Source organism: Sinohyriopsis cumingii, chromosome 6 (genome assembly GCF_028554795.1).
Source record: "Sinohyriopsis cumingii isolate HCF-2022 chromosome 6, ASM2855479v2, whole genome shotgun sequence".
NCBI lineage: Eukaryota > Metazoa > Mollusca > Bivalvia > Unionida > Unionidae > Sinohyriopsis > Sinohyriopsis cumingii.
Genome location: NC_142966.1, coordinates 104,003,583 through 104,028,730, shown reverse-complemented (window position 1 = coordinate 104,028,730; position 25,148 = coordinate 104,003,583). Strand labels below are relative to the sequence as shown.

The 25,148-nt window shown below is 35.3% G+C and overlaps 1 protein-coding gene across 1 annotated transcript; it reads left to right on the top strand.

The window, feature by feature from the left end:
* The first annotated feature begins 12,159 nt into the window (after window positions 1-12,159).
* On the top strand, window positions 12,160-23,229 carry LOC149797608 (uncharacterized). The gene is made up of 4 exons (XM_089962489.1): window positions 12,160-12,364; window positions 13,189-13,349; window positions 19,437-19,681; window positions 22,839-23,229. Exons 1-4 carry the CDS (start codon window positions 12,235-12,237, stop codon window positions 22,951-22,953), a joined length of 651 nt encoding a protein of 216 aa, XP_089818615.1. The 5' UTR covers window positions 12,160-12,234; the 3' UTR covers window positions 22,954-23,229.
* Window positions 23,230-25,148: the final 1,919 nt, after the last annotated feature.

The window sequence follows — 25,148 nt, the reverse complement described above, 5'->3', positions numbered from 1 at the left end:
TATTCATTGGTCATTTTTTAAAAAAAATTAACAGTCTTACATGATGCATTGAATATGACTGACAAATAAACAAATGACAGAACTTTTGCAAGCATTATAGACCAGCCACTGACTGCCCTATAGGTGGACGAAAAATACCAATGCAATTAGACAACGTAAGCCATATATTGGCACAGGTCAATAAGACGGATCAAGTAACGTCAGCAAAATCTGCATACAGGTAGAAAAAATCCCGAGTTGGATTGGACAGTACGTCGTGTAGTGTTCTTATATCCACTAACACCCTAATGCATTGTTAGCCAACTGAATTTGTAGAAGGCATAGTAATTGAAAGAAAGAAAGAAAGAAAGAAAGAAAGAAAGAAAGAAAGAAAAATAATGTCGCAAAAGTGCACAAAAAGTCCTTGATAAGGGATCTGCTTACTAGCTAGATTGGCCGTCTAACAAATCTAGGGTATTTATCATTAAATCTCCGTTTACAGACTGGTCAAAAGTTTTGTAATTATTTAACTACAGACATTGGGTCTCGTAAAGTGTTCTTCAAACTAAGTTAAGAACCAATTAGTATCTACAGCTGGCACACTAAAACGTGCTCTTTCCCGTCACGGACAATTTTTAGATCCCTAGTTTGCTGAAGCAGACCCGTAATTCTGAAACTTAATGAATATCTTTATTCCGATCACACTTTGCCCTGGAATTTGTAACAATTATATCGTTTTGCAGAAGCGCAAAGACTGGTAGCAAATCAAAATCAGTTACAAATCTGACAACTGAAAATCGTGACTGTTCTATTTCCCGTTATACCATATTACACGATTGTAACATAATGTCTACCATTTTCTGGAGAGTGTAACATTAAGTTTTCTCCCCCACCAACCTGTCATTTAACTAAGTTGATACAAAAGGGCCCACATTTGCCACAGAGGTAAATAACTATCTCTCTCTCTCTCTCTCTCTCTCTCTCTCTCTCCATAGGCATGAAAAAAAATACAGTTGGACAGAAATAATAAAAACCACATGCGTAGAGAGAACAAAATCAAACTTCAAATATAATTAGCCATACGGGTGTAACTGAATCTGCGACCTGCGGTCATTCGGTTTTATTCCCGCCCCGAAATCGTAACACTTGTTTACTGCAAGCTGCAATGCAAATGTCCTTGAACTTGTTCAAATTAGAAAGGTTTATTAATAGATTCGTAGAGCCTCACCATGAACTTTGCAATCAGTGGATCGTGCTGATATCATGAGAGCGTGTGGAAGAAAGTCTTGAAATACGAAAAATCGCCGTATGCTTTATAAACTTCTCTCCTAAGAATTGTAAACTTGATGAATATTTAAATTGTTGAAATAAAGAGATTCTCGTTATCTGTGTGCATAAATGGAAAACGTCATTTTAAATAATTGGTATTTCAGACTAGAAATGAAACAAGCTAGGTTAATTAGCAAAGTACACCCTTTATGGTACCTCTGTTTAGAATTAGTTCATCTTAGATTATATAGTTTAGCTCCATGTGAGATAGGCTCAACAATCTCGTCTTTGCCTTGCCATACAATTTTGTTGAGCTGCCGGAATAAAAACAAGAACAAAAAATAGACATGTAGTTTACCCGTTTTTAAACTGTTTTCAGGTTTGTTCTTCTTTCTTCCTTCCATTTTTAACTCTTGTTTGTAGAGCGCATCCTGTCATATAGGCATGCAGTCGTTACTAATTTCGCTTGGTTTTGCGTTAAGTGCTAATTATGTGTATGTAAGCCGTTTCTTTCCCAGAAGAAAGGCTTGTTTAGCCCCAAACATTGTGACACTGTTTTGGATTTTTGCTTCATTTTCAACTAACCCTTCACCCTCTGTGTGTGTGTGTGTATATATATATATATATATATATATATATATATATATATATATATATATATATATATATGCTAGTTGTGTATACGTGTACTTTTATAGCTTTGTCAGATTTTAATGGTTATATGATGATTGTGAGAAGTCTGTGGTTGCAAGCTATTTCTCAGTCCGAGTAATCTGAGTTACGCAATTTCTGTGATCATACGTCATAATCTACAGTGTTCACTAGACCTTACGGCAACATGGATTATTACTTGAAATGGACCCTGACTAATTTCTTAACACGGGGAATTCTCTGGATTTTTTTAAAGGTATACTTGTTAAATTTGGCATAGGAATGCTCCATTGTATAAGGGTTTGGTTCGTGTTTTGTATTTCATGGCGTGAAGTGTTAGTGTTCGGCGTAGAAAGGCTCATTAGTAAATGATACAAATGTGAAACAACAAAGAGCTTGCAGATATGAACTTCGGATCATTTATAAGTCATGATTAAAAAGAATTTGTTGAAGAAAACTTTTTTCTTCCCCATCTGTTTATTGTCTCCAAACTTGTGAGTTTGCCGTTAACCCGTTAACTTTCGGGCTTTGATGTAAATTATTTTTCTTGGTTAGGAAGCGCTGAATCTCAGACTGTATTATTTTAAAGGTAGAAAATTTACACTTCAATGTTGACTTATCCCAAAATTAATCATTTATCGTCTCGATCTTTCAGACACTTGAGTGACTCTTTACTTTCTCAATAGGCTGAAGGAGGGGTGGGGATACAAAAATGTAATAGTAAAGAAATACAAAAACACAAACAATGGTTTGAGATAATTATCGCCCGATATATTAAGCGTGCATGTACATGGTTTCATCAACATATATCATTGTTCAAATTCCATCTGTCGAACAGAGTAGAACTTAAAAATTATGTAAAACAGTATGCATCTAAACAGTTATTATTTAGGATTTTGTTATTAATTTTTATTTCATTTTCTTCCATTGCAGTATACACATAACCCAGATAAAAATTTATAAAGATAAGATTATGTACTAAATACATTAGCATTTTTTGTAGCAATTTCCTTTACATGAATAAGTTCTCGAGTAGCTTTAAGGTTGATTTTTATTATTTACTGAAACAAAACACTTAGGTTAGGACAATACGAACTTGAACTTCAGATATAAATATTGTCTACTGCAGTATACGTTATGCAGCTTTAAAATTGTACAGTTTTACGAATAATACAAATAACTTTTAATAAACAGTATCACCTAAACTGAAACATTTCTTTGTCAAATACTGCATGTTTGTCGGAGGTTAACACTTGATCCAATTCCAACATCACTGCTGCTTGAGTGCTAAGATCCAGTATTGCCTTCACTAACTGATGTTATTAATACCTCTCTCTCATCTGGGGAATTCCCATCATTTTTCAAAACTGCCATTGTAAAGCCTCTGCTGAAGAAACCAACACTAGACCATAACGATTTAAAGAACTACCTCCCAGTTTCTAATCTCCCATTCATTTCAAAAATCTTAGAAAAGGTTGTTCTATCCCAGTTTGTATCTCATCTAAATTCAAATAGTCTTTTCGCAATGTACAATCTGCATATCGCCCTTGCCACAGTACTGAAACTACTCTTCTAAAAGTAGTTAATGACATTCTCTCTGCGTTGGATAGCGGAAAGATTACAGTCCTCACCCTCCTTGATTTGTCTGCAGCATTTGACACAATAGACCATGATATATTACTTCACCGTCTCCAGCATGTATTTGGCATTCATGATACAGCCTTACTGTGGTTCAAGTCCTACTTGGTCAACAGGACACAAATTGTATCTGCAAATGGAATACACTCCAGCCCAGTCGATCTATGTTGTGGTGTTCCACAGGGATCTGTTCTTGGACCTGTTCTCTTCATTCTATGCACTCATTTGCTCTCAAGTGTCATACATCATCATCCAGTGTCTCACCAATTGTACGCTGATGACACCCAAATATACAAATCTAGCCACCCAAATGAAGTTGATGCTACCAACCAAGGTGTAGAGAGGTGCATTTCTGATGTGAAATCATGGATGACAAGTAACAAGCTGCATATGAATGATTATAAAACTGAGGCCATTCTGATCACAGCACAAAGACTTTCTCATTCACATACCTCAAACAATAAATATCAGCAACGCCAACATTAAATTCACACAATCAGTACGAAACCTAGGTGTTACTCTGGAAAGTACTCTCACGTTGCACCAACATGTTATAAACATATGCAAGGCTGTATATCTTGAGCTGAGACGCATCAGCTCAATTCGCAAATATCTTTCATACTTAGAGTACCACGATCAGAGCACACCTCCCCGCTGCTCTGTACCCTACACTGGTTATCCATTCGATCCAGAATCAAACACAAATTTGTTCTCTGTGCTACATTTCAATGTCGGACTCCAGTCCAACATACCTATCTGACCTCACCCATGTGTACACACCAGCAAGATACTTACGTTCCTCTTCTGACAATCGTATACTCATTATTCCCACTATGAAAACAAAGCCATATGGACAGCGTTCTTTTGCATACCAGGGCCCAGCAACGTGGAATGAATTGCCCACTGAACTTAGACACAAAGACACAGTGATCCCATTCAAGAGGGATCTCAAAACTCACCTATTTCGACTGCAAGAACAAACTTAAAGACCTAATAATGTTTCCTACCTGAAATATTCTCAGCATGTTTTTTATTTTTTTAATGTTTTTCTAATTTCATGTTGTTTGTTTTTGTAATAATATTATTATGTTTCTTATTTTATAGGTGTTGTCTAATGTTGTAAAGCGCTTAGAGCTTCTAAAGATTAGGCGCTATACAAAGTCCTCATTATTATTATTATTAACAGGTAGTCATGTCACGTGATTTGGTAGGCGGAACGAGCTCCCATCTCGCGTAAGGTCGGATTACAGCAAGACAATAGTTCCTGAATGACGTCATCAACCGCCATATTTGTGGTCATTTGGCAAGTTGACTGTTGACTTTATATGGTGTTTGGAAGTTGAAATAAATTCATTGAATCTCTAGATACTTTTACGAAATTTACATACATAAACATAACGCAAATCAGGCTTTATGTTAGTATCTATAGTTGTGATTTTTAAGTTGACCTTGCTTCAGTGTGCCTTGTTAAAAATGGTAAATTTTGGTAATCGCATATAGGAGAAACTGCCAGGTTGCCCGTCGTGTAGGTAAAATGGACGGAATATCGTTTGCTAGTGACCTCATCGGGAAACATCTATAGACCTTTTTCAGGAAGTCGAATTTGGGTTTTTCCACTCCAGTATATTTAAACTCATGCGCAAACAACGTAGGGCAACTTTTAAGCGATTGTCATTAACATAGTGGATGTTCGTGAAGAACGTTTCAAATAAATTTGTAAAGGTTTGACATCTGTACACCCTTCACAGACATAGTGTGTTTAAAAATCATGAGTGAATAGTTCAGTAATCTGCCTAAAACAGAAAAGTAGATATGAGCACAAAAAGTATCAGAGAGGACTAGAACAGTGGACAGGATTTGAGGGCCCAAGGAAAAATTATCCAGTAGGCGCACGTTGAAACAATGGTGGACCCCCTGACCGTTGTGGTCCCCCGGAATTTGTCCTACCCTGTCTGCGGTTCTGGATAAGACTTACAAAGTTGGATGATCCATTTCTCAAAGGAAAGGGGTGGGTGGACGATTTTCATATGTGATCAGAATTACAATTTGTAAAAATCTACTTGTATTTAGGTGACTCTTCAAGACTATATACGAAAACACGAGGACTTACAAATATCTTTGTTGCATATAATTAATTTCACAGTGGATGGATGCATAAAGGTGAACACAGCATTATCAATGCCAACGTAATCAGATCCCAAGTCCAATCCGAGAAGCCACACGAGTTACACATAGCAACTGGCCATTGCAAATGTATCGCAGGATGAGGTAACTCATCATCATTATCCATATTTGTTCAAGGAGTTCGCAAACCAAAGAGAGAGAGAGAGAGAGAGAGAGAGAGAGAGAGAGAGAGAGCAAATTCCTTAGCCAATCCAATGCATCATAAGCAGTTTTGGGATTCACATTCATTCCCATTTAATTTATTAACTAAATGGCACTTCTTTGAGGAATCTGCTTAATATGTGATGTGCCGCATTTGGTGTTCATTGTTTACTGCTAATTAGACAAGTTAACTTGTTTATTTTCGGATTATTCATTACAATGCAGTCATGGGGGGTGGGGGGTAGTTAAGTTAACATAAAGCAATAGATACTCATTTATTGTTAAAAATACTTGAATCAAATACTTGATGAAAACGTACAGTTCAGCTCTTATACTTGTGTGCTGGCATATTACTGTATACTACTATCTATAGCGATCTATAATGACATACGTTCTGTTCAGGTAAGACGTGTAGGTCACTCGAGTTGCCCTACGTCAAAATGCGCATGACCGTACCTGATGCAGCTCTGGGATAGGTTTGGCCAGCTAAAAATAGTATCTGAAAATGATCTATACTCATTCTGGTTGACACTCAACTGGTAGTACAAAAGGCCAGCGTGATGGTACATAAAAATCACTAAAGAAACTAAAAAAAGTGACAGATTTCAACAATAAATTTGTCAGACACATGAAAAGGCACACAAGCATCCATTTCATATGTACGTAATACATTAGAAGAATATATTAGGTTGTTGCATACAAGTTAGTGTCTGCTCTCTGGTTCCCGAGGTTCCATGTTCGAATATCATTGGGGACAAAATTTCTTTCCGATTACCTCTATTAGCATCATCAGCGGGTATTGGGGACGTTAAATATCGGTCCCTGTGCAGTAAGAGGCGCAGAGGGAATCACATTATGTGCGAGAAATAATCCTTGTGGCAATAAATGAAAAGAGCATCTGCCAAGTGTTTGTTGCTGAACAGACGTTTTCCCTATACCCAGGAATTTGCATAAACACACTCGCCCGTAATATTCGGTACACAGAGTGTAGAGGTCATTCATAGATAGATAGACGCTTAAATTTAACGAGCAAAGTATTTTGAATTTAGGCTGGTTTGGTTTGCCCTAGTACGGCACAATTATACAATGCTCGGTCAAATCTAGTAATGTGCCTTGTCCCAGGACACACCACGGCTCTTCCCAACTCAAATAAGAACGTCACACACGTTATATGTTGTTCACGATGGAGTCAAATATATTAGGGACTTTTGCAACCAATTCAAAGAAAATCAACCCTTTAATTGTAGGTAGAAAATGTTCTAGAACCGCACATTTTTCTGTTCAATATTTTAAAAAATCTTAACAATCGTACACGTCAGTCTTGCTCACTGTTACGAGTATGGCGCGTACTTTTTAATCAGATGTCTAAAATTCAGTATGATAACTTTCAGTTTTGCCTTATTGCTATATAATTAGACATACATACGAAAGACTAAGGCAGGATGTTGTGCAACAATTGTTGACTTGCGATGAACTAGGTCTTACGTACTTCACCCTTTGTTCAAACAATGGGAGAGGTCTGTGATCGGTCATCAGTCATCAGTCAGACGTTTAATCTTAATCAGATTATCGTTTGGCGGATATGATGCAGTATCGTGTATCCGTATCAGAATTATACACATTACAATCTGACCATCTCACACTGGTAATCACGCTGGCCATGGATCATGTAACCGGCAAAAGGGGGCAAGCCTGATGTAACAGGAATGTTCTCATTTTGACCATCTGTCTGCGAGGCAAAGGTATGCTTCAGATGTAAGTCGGTGCAATAGTTTACAAATTGTAGCGGTTGCTCCTGGTGGTGCTGTTGTGAGGTTGTACCCTCTTACAAGGTGTCCGCTTTATTTGACTATCGTTATCTAGAGGGTGATCGTCCTCAGTATTGTTGCCTGGATCGAGTAATATTAAAATGAAGTGTGAAACTTATAGATGGAATAGAGATCTGAGTAGATATTTATAACAGAATGACACGATACTCCGTAAATGAAAAAACAAAAATTTAATCAATTACATAAACAACTTTGTTAATAAATTACATTTGGAAGATACGCTTCTTTTGGAATAAATTTTTCACCGAATTTCAATCACAAATATATTTATATAAATAGCCGCTCTGTTTTAAATGATATAATTAGTTCATCATATAATCGAGTGAACGATCGAAGTCATTGCCTTGTACAACTTCATAAGCTGCTTATTCCGGTCCACGATAACTTCACTATGGTGGATCTTCTAGGTCCTTTCGCTTTTTCCCTTTTCCAGCCTCCCTACTGTCTCGCCTCTTTTTGGTTTTGAACGATAGCCAATTGCGGCTATCGGCATACATTCGAGCTATGATTCGTAGGATCGACCTAGAAGTCGCAAAGTGCCTGTAACATAAGTTTCATGGACTCAGATTTAATTTTGTGTGTGATTGAAAAAACATTGCTTCCTACAAGAAAATGGAGGATCGTTACTTGTGGTTGCATGGATTTACGAGAACCGAGAGTTCTTGTTGCTGTTGTTGTCAGTCTCGAAATAAAAAGATTTTTACTTGCATCTGAATAAATATGGAAATTCACCACCATGTTGGCTTGAATCCACGACCACTGGATTCCAAAGCCCATGACCAGATTATCCATAGGGCAAAGTGGGCAACGTGCCCAAGGCAACCTAGGCTCAAGGGGCTCCGTACATGATCGTCAGATTTCACAGGCAGGTCCTCAGAGGTTCAAGGTGACCCATATATTTTCGTCTGATATCACAGGCAGTGTTGTTAATAGTACTGTAACCACATCTATGGACAAGGCAGGATAGTTATTATGTGCCTAGGGCCCCAAAGGCCTTAATCCGGCACTGCCAAGGCCACCACTGTGTTGAAGTGAAGACTATACTCCATGGCATCCGAGTTCAGTATTTCTTCTTGTCAAACCTTTTAACCTATTCGGATGACGTAAAATACGTCTACTGCGTCAAAGGTTATATACATATTAATATGGCTCAAATTAACAGTTATACATATAATAGCATCAATTCAGTTTTACAAATTATAATATATTTTCAATTTTACAATCCTTGTATTTTACCATTTAAACACAATCAATGTCATGTCTGTAAAATTGAATGGAGAAATTTGATTTCAATGACATGCTTTCAGTTTGATTAAGAGTATGATCACCCATGGTCGGTCGGATCGGGTGGGTGGGTGGCTCCCCCTCCCCTAAAATAAAAAGCACACACAGAAACGTACAGTCACTTTAAATTTGACCATCGTTTTATTGTTGCTCAGGTTTATTCGGCATCATGCACACATATAAACTTTGGTTTTCGTGCCCTTTCAAGGAAGGTCACAGCCGCTTGAATATTTGGAAACGACCTTCCCCACTAATAAATGACCTGATCCGGCCCTGATCACCTGTTCGTTCTCTAATCACTTGTTCATAACAATCCTGTACTGTATTATACCTATATAAGTAAGAGGATGACAAAATGCTGTTCGAGCATCATTGACATACGATAAACTAGTGATCGTGTACCTTTGCCCTTGTCCACACTATGGCTGAGGGTTGGATTAGTTCAAATCACGACTTGTGTTGCACAATATCATTCTATTATAACCAAGATGGTCAAAATATCGGACAAGTTTCCCGAACCAAATCTTATTTCTGGTCACACTTTTCAAAAAACACACCATATAAGGTACTGTTCTTAATTTCCTCGGGATAGTTTTAAATTGGATAATGTATGACACCAACAATTACCATTTAGTGCTTTACAACAACATGTGACCGCTTGAAACACACCGAAGAAAAACCTAGATTGAATGGGTAAGAAATAAGTGGAATTTCCCTTCCATCACTTTCTTTAACTGCATTCAAAAGAAAATAACATTGTATTTGATATTTTAGCAATTAATGGTCAGTTCAAAAGAACATTACAGTGATCGTATTCGATATTTTAGCAATTAATGGTCACTTCATAATAACATAAGAGTGGTCATATTCGATATTTTAGCAATTAATCGTCAGTTCAAAATAACATTATAGTGGTCATATTCGATATTTTAGCAATTAATCGTCAGTTCAAAATAGCATTATAGTGGTCATATTTTAGCAATTGTGTCAAGGTCAGTCATAAGCGTTAACTCTTTTTAGCAAGAATTATATTGCATCGCAGTAAGGAAGACCATCCCAGTTAGGATCATTTACAAACGTATTATGAAACAGGTAAAGACATTTCATTGTTACCACTCATTAGGCTTTGTTTATGTTACTATTCTAAGCCTTTGAGAGACCCCCAAAAATACAAGTGATAAAGAAATGGTTGTTTGGGAAGCATCTGGAGAGATCTTACACAAAATAATTCCATAGAGTATTTCAATAACAAACCTTAAACTTTCCAAACAGAACGTTTCAGTTTTATCAAAGGACGAACACGAATTACCACGCGGATTTGCAAAAGCTCTCCAACGCTGCAAACACAAAAGTCCGCATTGTAGAGCTGAGTTACCACGAAAAATGTTGTACTGCGGTAAATTGCGGTATTTTCTGAGCATATAGCAATAGTACGGTTTACCATGTTAGAGACACACAATTAACTGTTTATGGAGCAGGGATCTGGGAGTTCTTAAAACAAAATTCGGTATATCAGTAGCTGGAACAATATCTTGCTTCTTACTGTTAGCAAAATGACACCATATTATCCATTATATTATTTGAAAAACATATCTTGACAAGCAAACTATCTCTGCCCTTTTTAAATACAGATGCCCGTGCACCTGAAAATGCAGCAGATATGGTCTCCTTTTGAGTATTCAGGATCTAATTTATAATTACGTAGAAACTCTGTTCACACGACCTAAAGTTCATAAAGGTTAATCACACAGGAATACCTCAATCGCGTCACGTGACAGGTTTTATCAAACGTAGGTCACTTACCAGTTTACGATGCCATATTTTCTGTTATGCTTCTTGCTGTCGTTCTTTTAAATATTTACAGACACATAACAGTGCACATACATTTTTAAAGAGAAACGTAAATAATAATAATAATAATAACAATAATAATATCAGTAATTATGGAATTCTATTTGATAGATATACTTTTCTCTTTATTATTATTATTATTATTGCTGGTCTTATTGCTATCTCAGCTCTGTTGCGATAGTGGATGAAGTTTATGTTGCTTTGCTCCTTATAATGCAATACGATTTAGATTCATATGTCTTTAGTGTAATTGTTACAAAGCAGCAAAACGATACCGCTAAAGATATCAAGTAAGCACGAATAGCATCGATATCGTCTTCCTTTATCATAATTTTACAAGCAAGATTATAACTAACAGGTTGACTCTGATGCAGAGGTCATCACTGCATTTTGTTCTTGTAATTGGCATTACATTCCAACTTGTGTAAATCAAACTGTTGAAAGGTATCATTACATTCCAAATTATGTCAATCGAGATGTTGTAAGATATAATTACATTCCAAATTATGTCAATCGAGATGTTGTAAGATAGCATTACATTCCAACTTGTGTAAATCAAACTGTTGAAAGGTATCATTACATTCCAAATTATGTCAATCGAGATGTTGTAAGATATAATTACATTCCAAATTATGTCAGTCGAGATGTTGTAAGATACCACAAGGATCTCATAAAATACAAGTATTTTGATCAAACGAGATTACTTGAATCTCCATGCATTCGTTTAATGCTTGCTATCCGTACGAAACAAACATCTCTCTAAAATGGTACCAGTGAGTCATTATAGCGAACGGTGATTTAATCCGAACAAACAATGGTCATGTAATAATAATAATAATAATAATAATAACAATAATAATAAATAATAATAATAATAATAATAATAATAATAATACACTGACGGGCAAGTGACAGTCGTTTCTAAGGTTTGCAAACGCTAAAATATATTTGAGAAACATCCGTGACTGTCATCTATTTTAAAGGGACTCCGTTCACCCGTATTCCTGCAGATTTAGAAGAGAGAATACGATACTTAAATCAAAATCTTTCTCTTCTATACCATGTATCATAAAGAAGAAATAAAATTTAGGTTCATTGAAGGTCAATAATCGGTTATAGTTCTTGTTTGATAACGAATATACTGCACTGGCGAAAGGATCTGCGTTAGTAGCCTGCGCCTCATACTTCTTTGCAGTAAATGTATGTTCGCTATAAACGTTTCCTTTAGGGTGTACGTCTTAATCTTGTGTTAGCTATGTAATCTGCTATATTGTCAGGCTCCAGTTTGTCTTGAAGGGAGATATTCGATTGGTTCAGGTCGCTCTTATTTACCGCTGTCTGCATTTGCGCTCTCACACAGCTGTCTTCTCGCCTTGGACTGGCAACTGTATACAGCAGTAGCAGCAAAATGAAGTTCTTTATGGTATTCGCTTTGGTTTGGCTTTCGAACGTGGATGGGGCTTCCATTTGGGGCTCCATAAGCAACATCTTTGGTTTGGGTGACAACGGTTTTGACAGTCCTGTTGAGGCAGTAGAAGGTAGGTTGTGTTTAGTTTGAAATGACATATTCCATTCTTTGATAATGTTTAGTGTTTGCTTATTCATCAATAAGAAAATTGAATAATGGATCTACGCGTATTTGCACTATAATTTATTTAAAAATACCCGATTTATAGGTTTCAGGAATTTATCTGTCCTTTAATAATCAAATTAATGTAAATATGGGTCAAAGGTGAGGCGTATCTATATGAAATTTCATGCATTTTACATGTATACTGACTTTAAGAGAGCAAAGGTAAATTTACCCTCTTTATTTGCTTCAGTGGTGAATTTATATCTTTAATTTTACATACTACAAATATTTAATCTCTTTTAAAGGCATTTTGACAACTTGACAAAACACAGAAACTTGAAAAGTGCATTCGCAGTTTGTTCCTTTATTTCTATAATTCAGATCTATGTGTTGATGTAATTTCTCTTTCTATTGTTCGGTTCCATTTTCATACAGTTTGGCCTGTTCCTGATATAAACGTCTTGGGGTGGGAGGTAAAGGGGAAGGGTTGTTGGTGGTTGTAACTCGTGAATTTGTTTCTTTTTAAATTTATAATTATCGTAATTAACAGAAGGTAAAGTCGTGTGTGTATATATGTGTGTGGGTTTTGTAGTAGTTCAGGTTTGGACTGTTACTTGTTGAAAACAACTATTTTATCGAAACTGCCTTACATTTAATTAATGATCAGATGTTATTAATTTTTTCATGAAGCTTGTGTTACAATACAATTAGAGCAAGAGCCCTTTGGGCGCGGATAGCAAAAAATAATAATAAATAAAATGCTTCTTGTGTTTTTATATACGTTTACAGATATTTCTCAAGAGTGCGTCCATTATGCCAAGAGCGGAAGCTGCGAATTCTACGACTGTCTGGAAAGACGTTTTCCATGCGGAGAAAATAGCTACAACGTTAAGTTCGGAAAGCACTTCTGCAGTAAAATAACAAGAAACATCGGTTTGTTCAATCCCGCTGTAAGTTTTACTGAAAATGTATCAGTTTCAACTCATCCAAAATTATTGCAGATTTTGTTTCCTTTGATAACTACAAACTTGGGCAGACTAATCAAACAGTGAAATCATACTCCTTCTAAATTGTATCGCTCAAAGAGAACCAGCTATGTAATTCATTAAGTCGCTGAAAGATAAATTTCCTTGATTCTTGCTGTGATTATTGCAGACAAATAACCCAAATATGAGAATTGCTGTTTTGAGTATTACTCATTTTTTTTTAAATAAAAAAGGTGGTTTATAATGACAGGCACTAATAATGTAATACTGCAGTAAAACATTGGAATGCTTTGCCAGATTACATTAAAAATATTAAAAATGTAACTCCCCATCACAAAAAATATTATCAATTGGAATGTCCTGCCACATCATACTAAAAGAATTTTATCAATGTAACTGCCTTGCCAAATTACATTAATTGCATTATCAATTTGAAGGCCTTGCCACATTACATTGAAAGTATTATCAATTGGAATGCATTGAGACATTACATTAAAAGTGTTATCAATTGGAATGCCTTGACACGTTACATTAAAAGTGTCATACGTTGGAATGCCTTGCCACTTTACTTTAAATGTGTTATCAATTGGAATGCCTTGACACATTACATTAAAAGTGTTATCAGTTGGAATGCCTTGACACATTACATTAAAAGTGTTATAAATTGGAATGCCTTGACACATTAGATTAAAAGCATTATTTTTTGCAAGGGTTTGCCACATTACATTAAGGTTATTATCAATTGGAATGTCTTGCCACTGTACATTAAAGCTAGCATCAATTCGAATATTTTGCCACATTGCATTAAAAGTAGTATCAGTTTAAATACTTTGCCACTGTACATTAAAATTAGCATCAATTCGAATATTTTGCCACATTACATTAAAAGCATTATCAGTTTGAATGCCTTGCCACATTACATTCAAAGTGTTGTCATTTAAAATGTATAGCCACATTACATTAAAAGTGTTATCAATTGGAATGCCTTGCCACATTACATTCAAAGTGTTATCATTTAAAATGGATAGCCACATTACATTAAAAGCATTATCAGTTTGAATGCCTTGCCACATTACATTCAAAGTGTTATCATTTAAAATGGATAGCCACATTACATTAAAAGTGTTATTAATTAGAATGCGTTGCCACATTACATTCAAAGTGTTATCATTTAAAATGGATAGCCACATTACATTCAAAGTGTTATCGTTTAAAATGGATAGCCACATTACATTAAAAGTGTTATCATTTGAAATGTATAGCCACATTACATTAAAAGTGTTATTAATTAGAATGCGTTGCCACATTACATTCAAAGTGTTATCAGTTGGAATGCCTTTCCACATTAAGAACATTATAAATTGGAATGGCTTGTCACATTTAATTAAAATCGGGCAAGTAACACAAATAAAGATTAATGTACTGAAGAAAGAAATGTTCTACATCAGTCAGTTCATTTGTGTTTTCCTTAATTGATAAATAACAAACAAATGTTTTTTTTTTTATGAAAGGAATGAATCTGTAAAAACCGTGGTCCACATTTCATTCCATTATCTTGAAATTTGTGTGTGTGTGTGATTTGAATTTTAACGTAGCTTTAACAATTTTCAGTCATATCGCTACGATGTATGCAGTGTGGCAGTTCATAGTGATGTCTTCTAGAACTGGGGCGTCATGACGCAGACATGTATCATGATGTCCCACCCAGTCACATTATCCTGACACCAGTCCGACCAGTCCTAACACTAAACTCTTAATGCTGAGCGCCAAGTGAGGCAGCTGTTAGTACCATTTTTGTAAGTCTTTGGTATGACTCGGCCGGGGATCGAACACACGACCTCCCGCATCCGAGACGGACGCTCTAACCATTAGTTGAATTCCGTTTCATGCTTTGAGCAGTACCGTTTATAATTATTTTTTAATTATGTGTGTGTGATTTGGATTTTTAACTTAGCTTTAACACTTAGTTAATTAGGTGTCGTGCTTGTAAGTTTAGCAATCGTTTAGGTATACCGCATATATACTCTGTTCAATTTACTTATTTTTTTACATGCTGTTTTGAAAGTGTTTGCTCCCTAATTTGTGAAAAACAGTTAGTATCCCAACGGAAATGTGCTACACAAAGATTGGGTCATTCTAGGTTTAATGAACATGTAAATTGCACCCATTTTGTATGTGTTAGTATGTATTATTGTATATGTATTGTTGTACATGTATTGTTGTACATGCATTAATATATATTTTTATACATGTTTTAATGTATGTGTATTTTTGTATATGTATTATTGTACATGTATACATGTATTTTTGTATATGTATTATTGTATATGTATTTATGTATATGTATTATTGTACATGTATTTTCTTAAATTGTTTCATTGTTTTATACGATGTTTAGTATACGTTCTGTTTTCTATATCGTACGTGTTGTGCATTGCTTGTTGATTTTTACCGAGTAACTACTACTGCTGCTGCTACCATGCCAAAAGATCGATATAAAATTACGAATTACTCTTGGTATTTGTCCTAGTAGAAAAAAAATCCCTTTCTTTCGCTGCGTGGATTTACGGTATAGTACTTAGCTATGTCGTCAAACCGACAAGATGGTTGAACCCAGTATGATCATTCATTGTTTATGAACTGCCTTCTTGATAAATCTAAAATTCCTCGATTCTGCAATCGAATGCCGACAAAGGGTATACATTTTGCTCACCGCACTTCTTAATTTGACCATGTTCAAATGGTATAATAATAATAATAATAATAATAATAATGAGGAGGAGGAAGATGACGACGATAATGATGACAATATTAAATAACGATGCTTATGACTTTTAATTCAGTGCATGTGCACAGTTTTAATTTCTCTCCGAGTGTGAGAAACATGACATGGCAAGAGGAGTCAGATACGTTTGTGAATTGGGTTGGGGTGTGTTCGACTGATTTTTTTCGAACTCGAAATAGCCGATCAGAGATTTAATTAAACTGCATGGAAATTTATGAGCCATGATGTTATTGCTCTACCCACCGATATAATGAATTGTCGATGACTAATATTTACACAATAATAATGTCCGTCAATTTTCCACGAATGTATATCAGTTAATTTTATTGGCTTCCGTACATGTAGTATTCTGAAATATTTCACCTTAAATGAGTAAGTACCCATAAATGATACCACGTTAAGAGCGAGTTAGCCATAGTTTGGTTTGTGGTGTTTAACGCCATTTTTCTGCACATGATACGTGGCGGTAGGTATATTTGGTTACAGAAGAACTCAAGAAGACCATGTGAAGAATCACTGCCCACCGGAAGCTCTGTCAAGTTTTCTCACATGACTTAGATCACTCGGCCACCATGTGCCCCATTGTATGAGGCAAGTAAAGCGTTTGTTAATGTTTATGCCTTACACACACAACATAAGCCTTAAATCGATGCTTATTCTACTTAAGAGGAGAGATATGCTTGTATGTAATCAAATTTTCCAATACAGTTTATGATTTCTAAAGGTTTATACGTGGATAATATGCTCTTATTACATCTTTTAATACCGGTAGTACATTAACTAGATTCCACGGATTTAGAAAGTTGTTTCAATAACATACAACACGCAACGTTAAAAACTGAATGTAAAAGTGACTTCAACACATTGTAACAAGAGCATGGCCTTATGAGAACTAGAGATCTATTTAATATATTATTACATAATGTTCACCAGCTGCAGGGAAAGATAATCCGTTACTTGTCCAAAGATTAAGATAAGATAGAGTGTGATGTTGACCGTTGAAATTGACACGAGTTGAGAAATAACGTCTTTTTTATCTTCAGTATGAGCACCCATCAATCTGATTTCCAATTGGAAATAAATAAAGTGAAAGAAATATGAAACGGAATAGGTGAATAATGGAACTTAACAGAAAAATGTATAGAAAGCCATTCCTGGTTGGAAGATGTTAACAAATAGCTCAGCCCATCAATTGTGATGTCCCATATAAACAAGAGTTTCCTGAGATGAAAGGGAAAGGGGAACCAAAGGGCGCCTAAATGCTTCCCATGCCCAGTAACCACTTGAGTTCACAAAACCGTTATTGTTCAGCAGCAACTGACACCAGAAGAGCGTGATAAATCTGTTTACATTTAACTTCAAGCTGACATCAATGATATAGAAATGATATCCTGGATTCTTCTATAAACAGTTTTATTTTATTTCTGTGGACAGAATGGGGACCTCATCCAAGATGAACATTTCCCAGTCTATATGTTAAGAATGAAAGTACTCGTAGGTGTGCAGAATTAAGATTAAACAGTTTTTTTTTCAACCATTATATAATATCTCTCTCATACAAAATCTTTCCAGTATAGCCATCCTTGAAAGTTACAGATTTGTTTTAGAGTCTGTGGCAATCTACAATCAATCGATATTAAATTACTTGGGGTGGGCAAACTACGGCCCGCCAAGGGCTTTCATGCGGCCCGCCAAGGGTTTTCATGCGGCCTAGGAACAAGTCATCATTCGCACTGACTCTGTTTATGTTACTCTGTTTATCAAATAAATGTGCTTCTTTTGAAGTTTAAGTTTTCAAATATTAACAACATATCAACAACTGAAAATTAATTAGATGTTATTTAGAAGAACCTTTTGTTTTTGCTATTTCAAATATTAATTATTTTACTTAATGAACTATGCGGCCCGCGATAAGGTGTAAATTTGTGTATGCGGCACTTGAACTAGAAAGTTTGCCCACCTCTGACTTAAAACATATATAGCTTTTGGTCCTTGTCGTCTGTTATTTTAAACAGATGGTCATGCTGTCTTTCTTTCTCTCACTAAATTAGAATTTGTATAATTGCGTACCGATATTGAACCAAAGAAAAGGAAGCAAGTAACGTCCTTTTGAACCGTATTTTCTTGTTCTATGCAGATTATAAATTCTAGACTGTATAAAATAATAAAACATTCGGAACAGAACATAGCAGTTTACAAAATTTCCAATTGAAATATATCGCTTTTAGCAGTTGACATAAGAGAGGTATGATCCATCATTTGCATAAAGCAAATTGAATATACACATTCGTATTTATCATTTAGCATTTAAAAAACAGTATTATGCAAGCTGCTTAACGCCTGTAGCGTTTAGCAACATACATAAAACAATTAGCATAAACCATGTAGCACCCAGAAACATAATAAAACAATTGGCATAAACCATGTAGCATTCAACATCATACATTAAATAATTAGCATAAAGCATGTAGCATTCTACATCATACATAAAACAATTAGCATAAAGCATGTAACATTCAGCGACATGTATAAAACAGTTAGCATAAACCATGTAGCATTCAGCAACATACATTAAACAATTAGCATAAAGCATGTAGCATTCAGCAGTATACATAAAACAATTAGTATAAACCATGTAGCATTTGGTATCGTACATAAAACAATTAGCACAAAACATGTAGCATTCAGAAAAATATATAAAACAATTAGAATAAGGATGTTGCTTTGAGTAACATACATTAATCAATTAGCATAAATCATGTAGCACTCAACATCATACATTAAACAATTAGCTTAAGCTATGTAGTACTTTGCAATTCTCATGGCTTATCGGCTTTTCCTGCGATGTGGAATGTTTCAGCATCTATAAGAAAGCAACTGTGAACTAAAGGTATTGTTAAAATCAAAATCGCTTTTATCTCATTGCTTCAAATAAATTTTCTTCATTTTCCGCCAGAGCAACATCAATTTTCTATAGGATACACAATGTTAAAGGACATAATATTTTCAGTCAGAAACTTCAATAGTGGTCTGGCACAGTACTCCAGATACCTGTAACGCTGACTTTTTTATGGGCCAAGGGAATCTAACGTTTTGCTAATATTTTCCTGTAGTGATATGTTGTCAAAACAATACGACTTAGTACAGCATTAATCATCGCAAAAGAAACACACATACATTTACTTCACCCATACATACATACATACATACATACGGTTAGAGAGACGGCCGGATAGACACTTAATAACAAAAACATTTTATTTCAGGGACAAAGGTACATGAATGCAACTAACGTCTGTTTGACCAATCATTACTCTGACCTGTACCAGGGCAGCAACGCCACGTGCAAGAGGATAAAAGAAATCGGTGTCAGCGGCATTGTCAACTGCCAAGGCATCAGCACGGCAGAATATCCCACATTTTGCCGGTTTGTAGCTGAAAACACGCGGGCCTATTGGAGAATCTTTGATGCAACTGATATGTCTAAAATGCTTACCCTTAATGAGCCACGGTAAGAAATAGAAATACATTATTTCAATATTTATGTTATTTATAATGATACAAGTCTTTGTTTATAGCACACTTTAAGTTTTGTCATTTTGGTTCTCAAGGTTCCATTATCATCCTAGGAGATATGCATTACCAAGGGTCCGTTATCGTCCCAGGAAATTTGCATTAGTAAGAGTCTATTATCGTCTTCGAAGATATGCATTAACAATGGTCCATGATTATCCTGGGATATGTGCATTATTAAGTGTTCATTATTATCCTGGGAGATGTGCATTTGTAAGTGTTCATTATCGTCCCAGGAAATGGGCATTATCAGGGATCCATCTTCATCCGAGGATATGTGCATTCTAAATGAAAGATGGCGTCAAGTGATCGTAAGACTGTTCCTTTCCCTCTTCCCCTGGACACTTTGTTTCTTGAACAAACGCATTCCGTTCATTTATCATTTTCGCTGACTTCTGTCTATTTGCTGAGTCATCTTATGATGTCTTACTCTTCAAAACGACGTGTATTAGTTTCAATGAAAAGTTTTAAGACATACTTAGAATCATTGGAAGAAAGTCACTCCTTTTCTTAAAATCTCAACAAATCTCAAATTATAAATAAAGTCTTCATTTGACTTCCAATAAATCATTTCTTTTCATTTGCAAATTAAAATTAATGTTATATAATAGTTTATTCAAAAGAACGAAGTAAATTAATTGGCAAAAACATTTGACAAACTTTTTGTTTCCTTTCTAATACCTTAGTTACATATTTTTTGTACTTTCATTTCCTTGATTACCATGTTCAATCAGGTTTTAAAACACTGTTTAATCCTTACGAATCATCTCACACAACGGATTTAGGCTAAAATAAATTTGCTGGTCGTTGTGTGTCCTACAACATTGATCGATAAGTTCTTAAAAACAATGTTTAACGAAGCCAGCCTATTTACATTTTGGGTAATATACCGTACTTTCCATTAATATTCGATCGATATGATAAATGCGTATAATTTAGATAAGGTGGTACGGGTATAAAGTATTTTAGAATTTTTTACAAGAATTTTATCAAATTAATGAAAGACTTGAGCTGTTTTAGATTGTTTTCCTCCTGCAAATTACAAGTCATAGATTTCATATAGGTTTTCATTGCTGACTATTTCTATGTTGAATCATTGTTTAGAATTTGATTTCACTTACCTTTAAATTGAGATTAAGCACTTTACTACGATCCTCATGCATACACATTTCTTTGCGAGACGATTTTATGTACGCCCCGCGAAAAAAATCGGAAATCGATAATGTACGTGGATATTATTGGACGAGGTGGACGTAAATATGTGATCCAGTACAAACCAGATTGAATGTAGCACGATTTGACGTCACAATGAAAGCTGCTCGTGCTGACAAAAATCGTACTAATGTCTGTTATGACAGATCCGACCTCCTCTTTATTGATCCATTTAAATTTGTTTGCTTTTGTGGGGTTTAAAGCCATTTTAGCATATGATAGGCTATACATTGCGGTGACCCCGTTAAATACCCTTCTACCATCGTAAAAGTCCATATAAATGAATAGTATTTTGACATTTAAGGTGCAGGTCATTCAGTTAGCAGGACTGAAAATATGACTGTGTTTAAACTATGTTAGTACGACATTTTTATTAATGAGCCAGCATGACCAAGTTGAAACAAAGTTTACTAAGTATAATTCCTTTTTGTTTTGTTTTAGAGCTGGTTTGGTAATAGAAGTAATGCCAGTAATATGCTGGAATTAAATGCAAATACTTTGTTTGCACAAAACTTCCAGACAATACTCAAAAATAGACAATTACTAACTGTACTAACTAGAATATATCCCATAATGCATCTCACACATTTGACAACAATAACGAAGGGCCCCGGCTGGCCTAGTGGTCTAAATAGCTCGCCTTTACCAGTCACTGCCATCTCACCTCTGTCCGCGTGGGTTCGAGTCTTGGGCTCAGCCACTGTGGGTATGTGAAAAAGCTTACCATAGCTTCCCGTCAGTAGCAGGTTCTTATGTTTTGTTTTTTTTTTTAATTTTTTTTTTATCCTGGTACTTCTTCCAGTATTTATACTAGTGTTGTTCCGATTATCGATTATAATCGATCATCAGTTGGTTGAGTGAACCAATAAGATAATCGATTGTGAACTCCATAATCGATTGTGTGTAAAGGAAGACTACTTCTTAGTTGTATGCAAAGCATAAAGGTTAGTAAAACTCCCAGCCACTAAAGCTGACCTGAAATTTATTAATTCCCTTCACAACTACAAATATAAAACCATATGATATTTCCTAGGTGCAAAATTTTATAACTAGGAACATGTAGTCATTATTTTATGATAAAGTTGTTAAATTATTGAGTTAATAATTTTCAACACATTTTGATGATTTGTTTTAGTTCAAATGCAACATCATTTGTAGTATTTGTAAACAGTGACAAACAAGAATACCGTGTCCTTCTACACTTAAAATTATAGACACATCCCGTATGAATGAAAGGATTTTGGGGACTGTAGCAGTATTTCAGTTGCATATGACTTATCAGCCATATAAAGTTGTGTTCATTTAACAAAGATGTAGAACAAAAATAACACACAACACAATAAACAAAAATGTAATATTATTATCAGGTTAATGTGTACATGTCATTAAAAGAGATTACTCCTGTTCATTTATTAACATCTTGAACCCTTGATCAAAGATATAACTATAACAACCAAAAATTAAAACTTGCTCTTAGTAGCCGATTATAATCGATTATCAGTTGGTTAAGTGGAACCGATTATCGATTATGAATTCCTGACCGATTCCCATCACTAATTTATACTAGCCGCCATGTTTAGCCTATTATGCGCTGGAAAAATGGCTTTTAAATACAAAACAAACAAACAAACAACAAAACTAAAGATACGTGTTGAAACATAGCAGTAAACAATTAATGACATAATCTTCCGGATCTGAAGGCAAGGCATTCATAAACTTATGAAACATGATACCTGTCGAAATAGCTACCCGCTTTCATTGGAGAGACAATTCACAGTTTCTCAGCGTTAAAGGTCCATTTAATGTTTTCTCAACTGAGATATTGCGATTTGCATGAGAGAGATGTTGCTTTTTGTCATTGTAATATTTTATTTCCTTGTCAGGGTATGGCGTTTGCTGATCGAGCAGGGCTTTGAGTGTGGGACTGCCCGCCTTCAGAAAGGTGTTCAGGGAGTAATCCAAAGACTCAAGAGCATGTGGGACAATGTGTTTGGATAAAACTGGTACCCACGGAAAATGTTGACCACTCCAATGTGTTAATCTCTCTTTTCGATCTGTTTTGCTCTAGCCGAAAATGTAGCCTATTTATCTAAGGCACAATACGTGACAATATTTATGTACATATTATTCTCTTTAAGCCAGATCATTTTTTCTATAACACAAATTAATAATTGGAATATAAAAGAAATTTTTATACATTGTGAAATCATGTAGTTATAGAGATTTGCCGATCTTTTTAGGAAGTTTTTGAAAATAAACAACGAAGAAAACATACACGAGTTTAGATAAGCCTTTGTTCGTTTTTTCTTCTCAACCTTCATTTTTGTTTGGTCTTTCATCTGGTAATTTTGAATTTTGATATTTATATGTTCTTTCGTTCTGCCTGACATCATATATATTGCATTATTGTACAGATACTTATATATTTTAACTACGTATTGGCATTAATTAAAACTAAAGAATTGTACATCCCTACCTTACGTATCATAGTTAATTTACAAATTGACCCCTTCAGTAAGAAGAGAGAAAGAATTAAGCTGTTTGAATGCAAAATCCTCGTTCGAATTCCCTTGAATAAAAGTTTTTAAACATAGTTATCGTTCTCAAGTGTATATAAAATCATTCTTCTTTGTTACACTTAAAGGCAGGAGTAGTTAAGTGGGATACATTAGCGTCAATGGGAATTAGCATTACAGAGACCCCTGGGACAGATTAGCTTCAAGGGAAATTTAACATGGAGAAAAATCGTGGGTCAGATTAGCGTCAAGGGAAATTAACATGGAGAAAAATCGTGGGACGGTTTAGCGTCAAAGGAATTTAAACAGGGTGGGACTTTATAGCGTCAAGGGAAATTGAACATAGGATTTTTTTTTTTTTAAATTTTTTTTTTAAAAAAAAGGGGTAGGCAATGGAAAGGCTATCTCTTTTCGAGAAATATGGCTGGCCCTGAAAAGGGCCTTTGGGTTTTCTTCTTCTTCTGCTTCTAATTTCTTCTTTTTTTCCACCAAGTTCTTATTTTATCTCCAACACTCTTTCTCTTCTTCTCTTTCTTTTTCTCCTGCTCTTCTTTCTTCTTCTTCTCTTCCTCCTCTTCTTTCTTCCTCTTCTCATTTTCTTCTTCTTTTTCAATCTTTTCGTTCCATTTGCTTATTCTTATTCTTTCCTCTTCATCCTCCTTCTCCTCCTTTATCTCTTTCATGACACCACTAATCTTGTCCTTTACCTTTTTTAAGTTATTAATTTCCATCTTTACACGATGGGGACTATAGGAATAATGGTCTTCAACCAGTCTTATTAACATCTGCTCCATCATTCCTAAGTTGTCTAAAACGTCTTGTAATGTTTGTATTTTGTCCATTTGGTTAGAAGCCATCTTCTTTTTTTATTCTTTGCAGAATGGTTTGAACGACGAATACTGTGGGTTCTTATACTTAAAGCGCGTACGTGAAGGAAAACATCCCCCTAAAACGTAAAATTGATCTTACCTAGATCATGACCAAACAACGCGCGAACGTGAAGGAAAACATCCCCCTACTTTTTCATTTCATATAATAAAACCCAAACTATACTTTCTCATTTCATATAATAAAAACCCAAACTATACTCTCCACATACGCTAAGAAACAATAAACAAAATCCATAATCTACTATCCACACAATCTTACGTGAGCGCTTACAAAACCCAAACTATACTCTTCACATACGCTAAGAACAATAAACAAATCCATAATCTACTATTCACACAATCGTACGTGAGCGGGTACAAACACAAACACACAAACACAAACACATACGCTAAGAAACAATAAACAAATCCATAATCTACTATCCACACAATCGTACGTGAGCGGGTACAAACACAAACACACAAACACAAACACACAAACACATACCCTCACACTATCTTAAAAAAGAGTTAGTGTTTATATTCACACTACTCTACCTACACATTGGCAAATTGATGGTTATTTCTTTTCTAGAGTATTGGGTAGCCCTGAAAAGGGCTGTTTTTTTGGAACTTCATGGACACCTGGTTAATGGTGGCACCTTCCAGGCCTGGCGCCACATACACATCTTATCCCCCAGTTACTTTTTACTTTTTTGGGGGAGAGAGCAGAGGCAGGATATGTCGCTTCAGAATCCTAATTTTCGCTCTCTGGGATTCTGAAATTTATTCTTCTTCTCTTCTTCTC

Bases quoted from the DNA above. Each gene is read 5' to 3' on its own strand.
- LOC149797608 (XM_089962489.1), top strand. From the start codon at position 12,235: ATGAAGTTCTTTATGGTATTCGCTTTGGTTTGGCTTTCGAACGTGGAT. The intron at 12,365-13,188 runs GTAGGTTGTGTT...ATACGTTTACAG, and splicing joins TCCTGTTGAGGCAGTAGAAG to ATATTTCTCAAGAGTGCGTC. The intron at 19,682-22,838 runs GTAAGAAATAGA...TTTCCTTGTCAG, and splicing joins CTTACCCTTAATGAGCCACG to GGTATGGCGTTTGCTGATCG.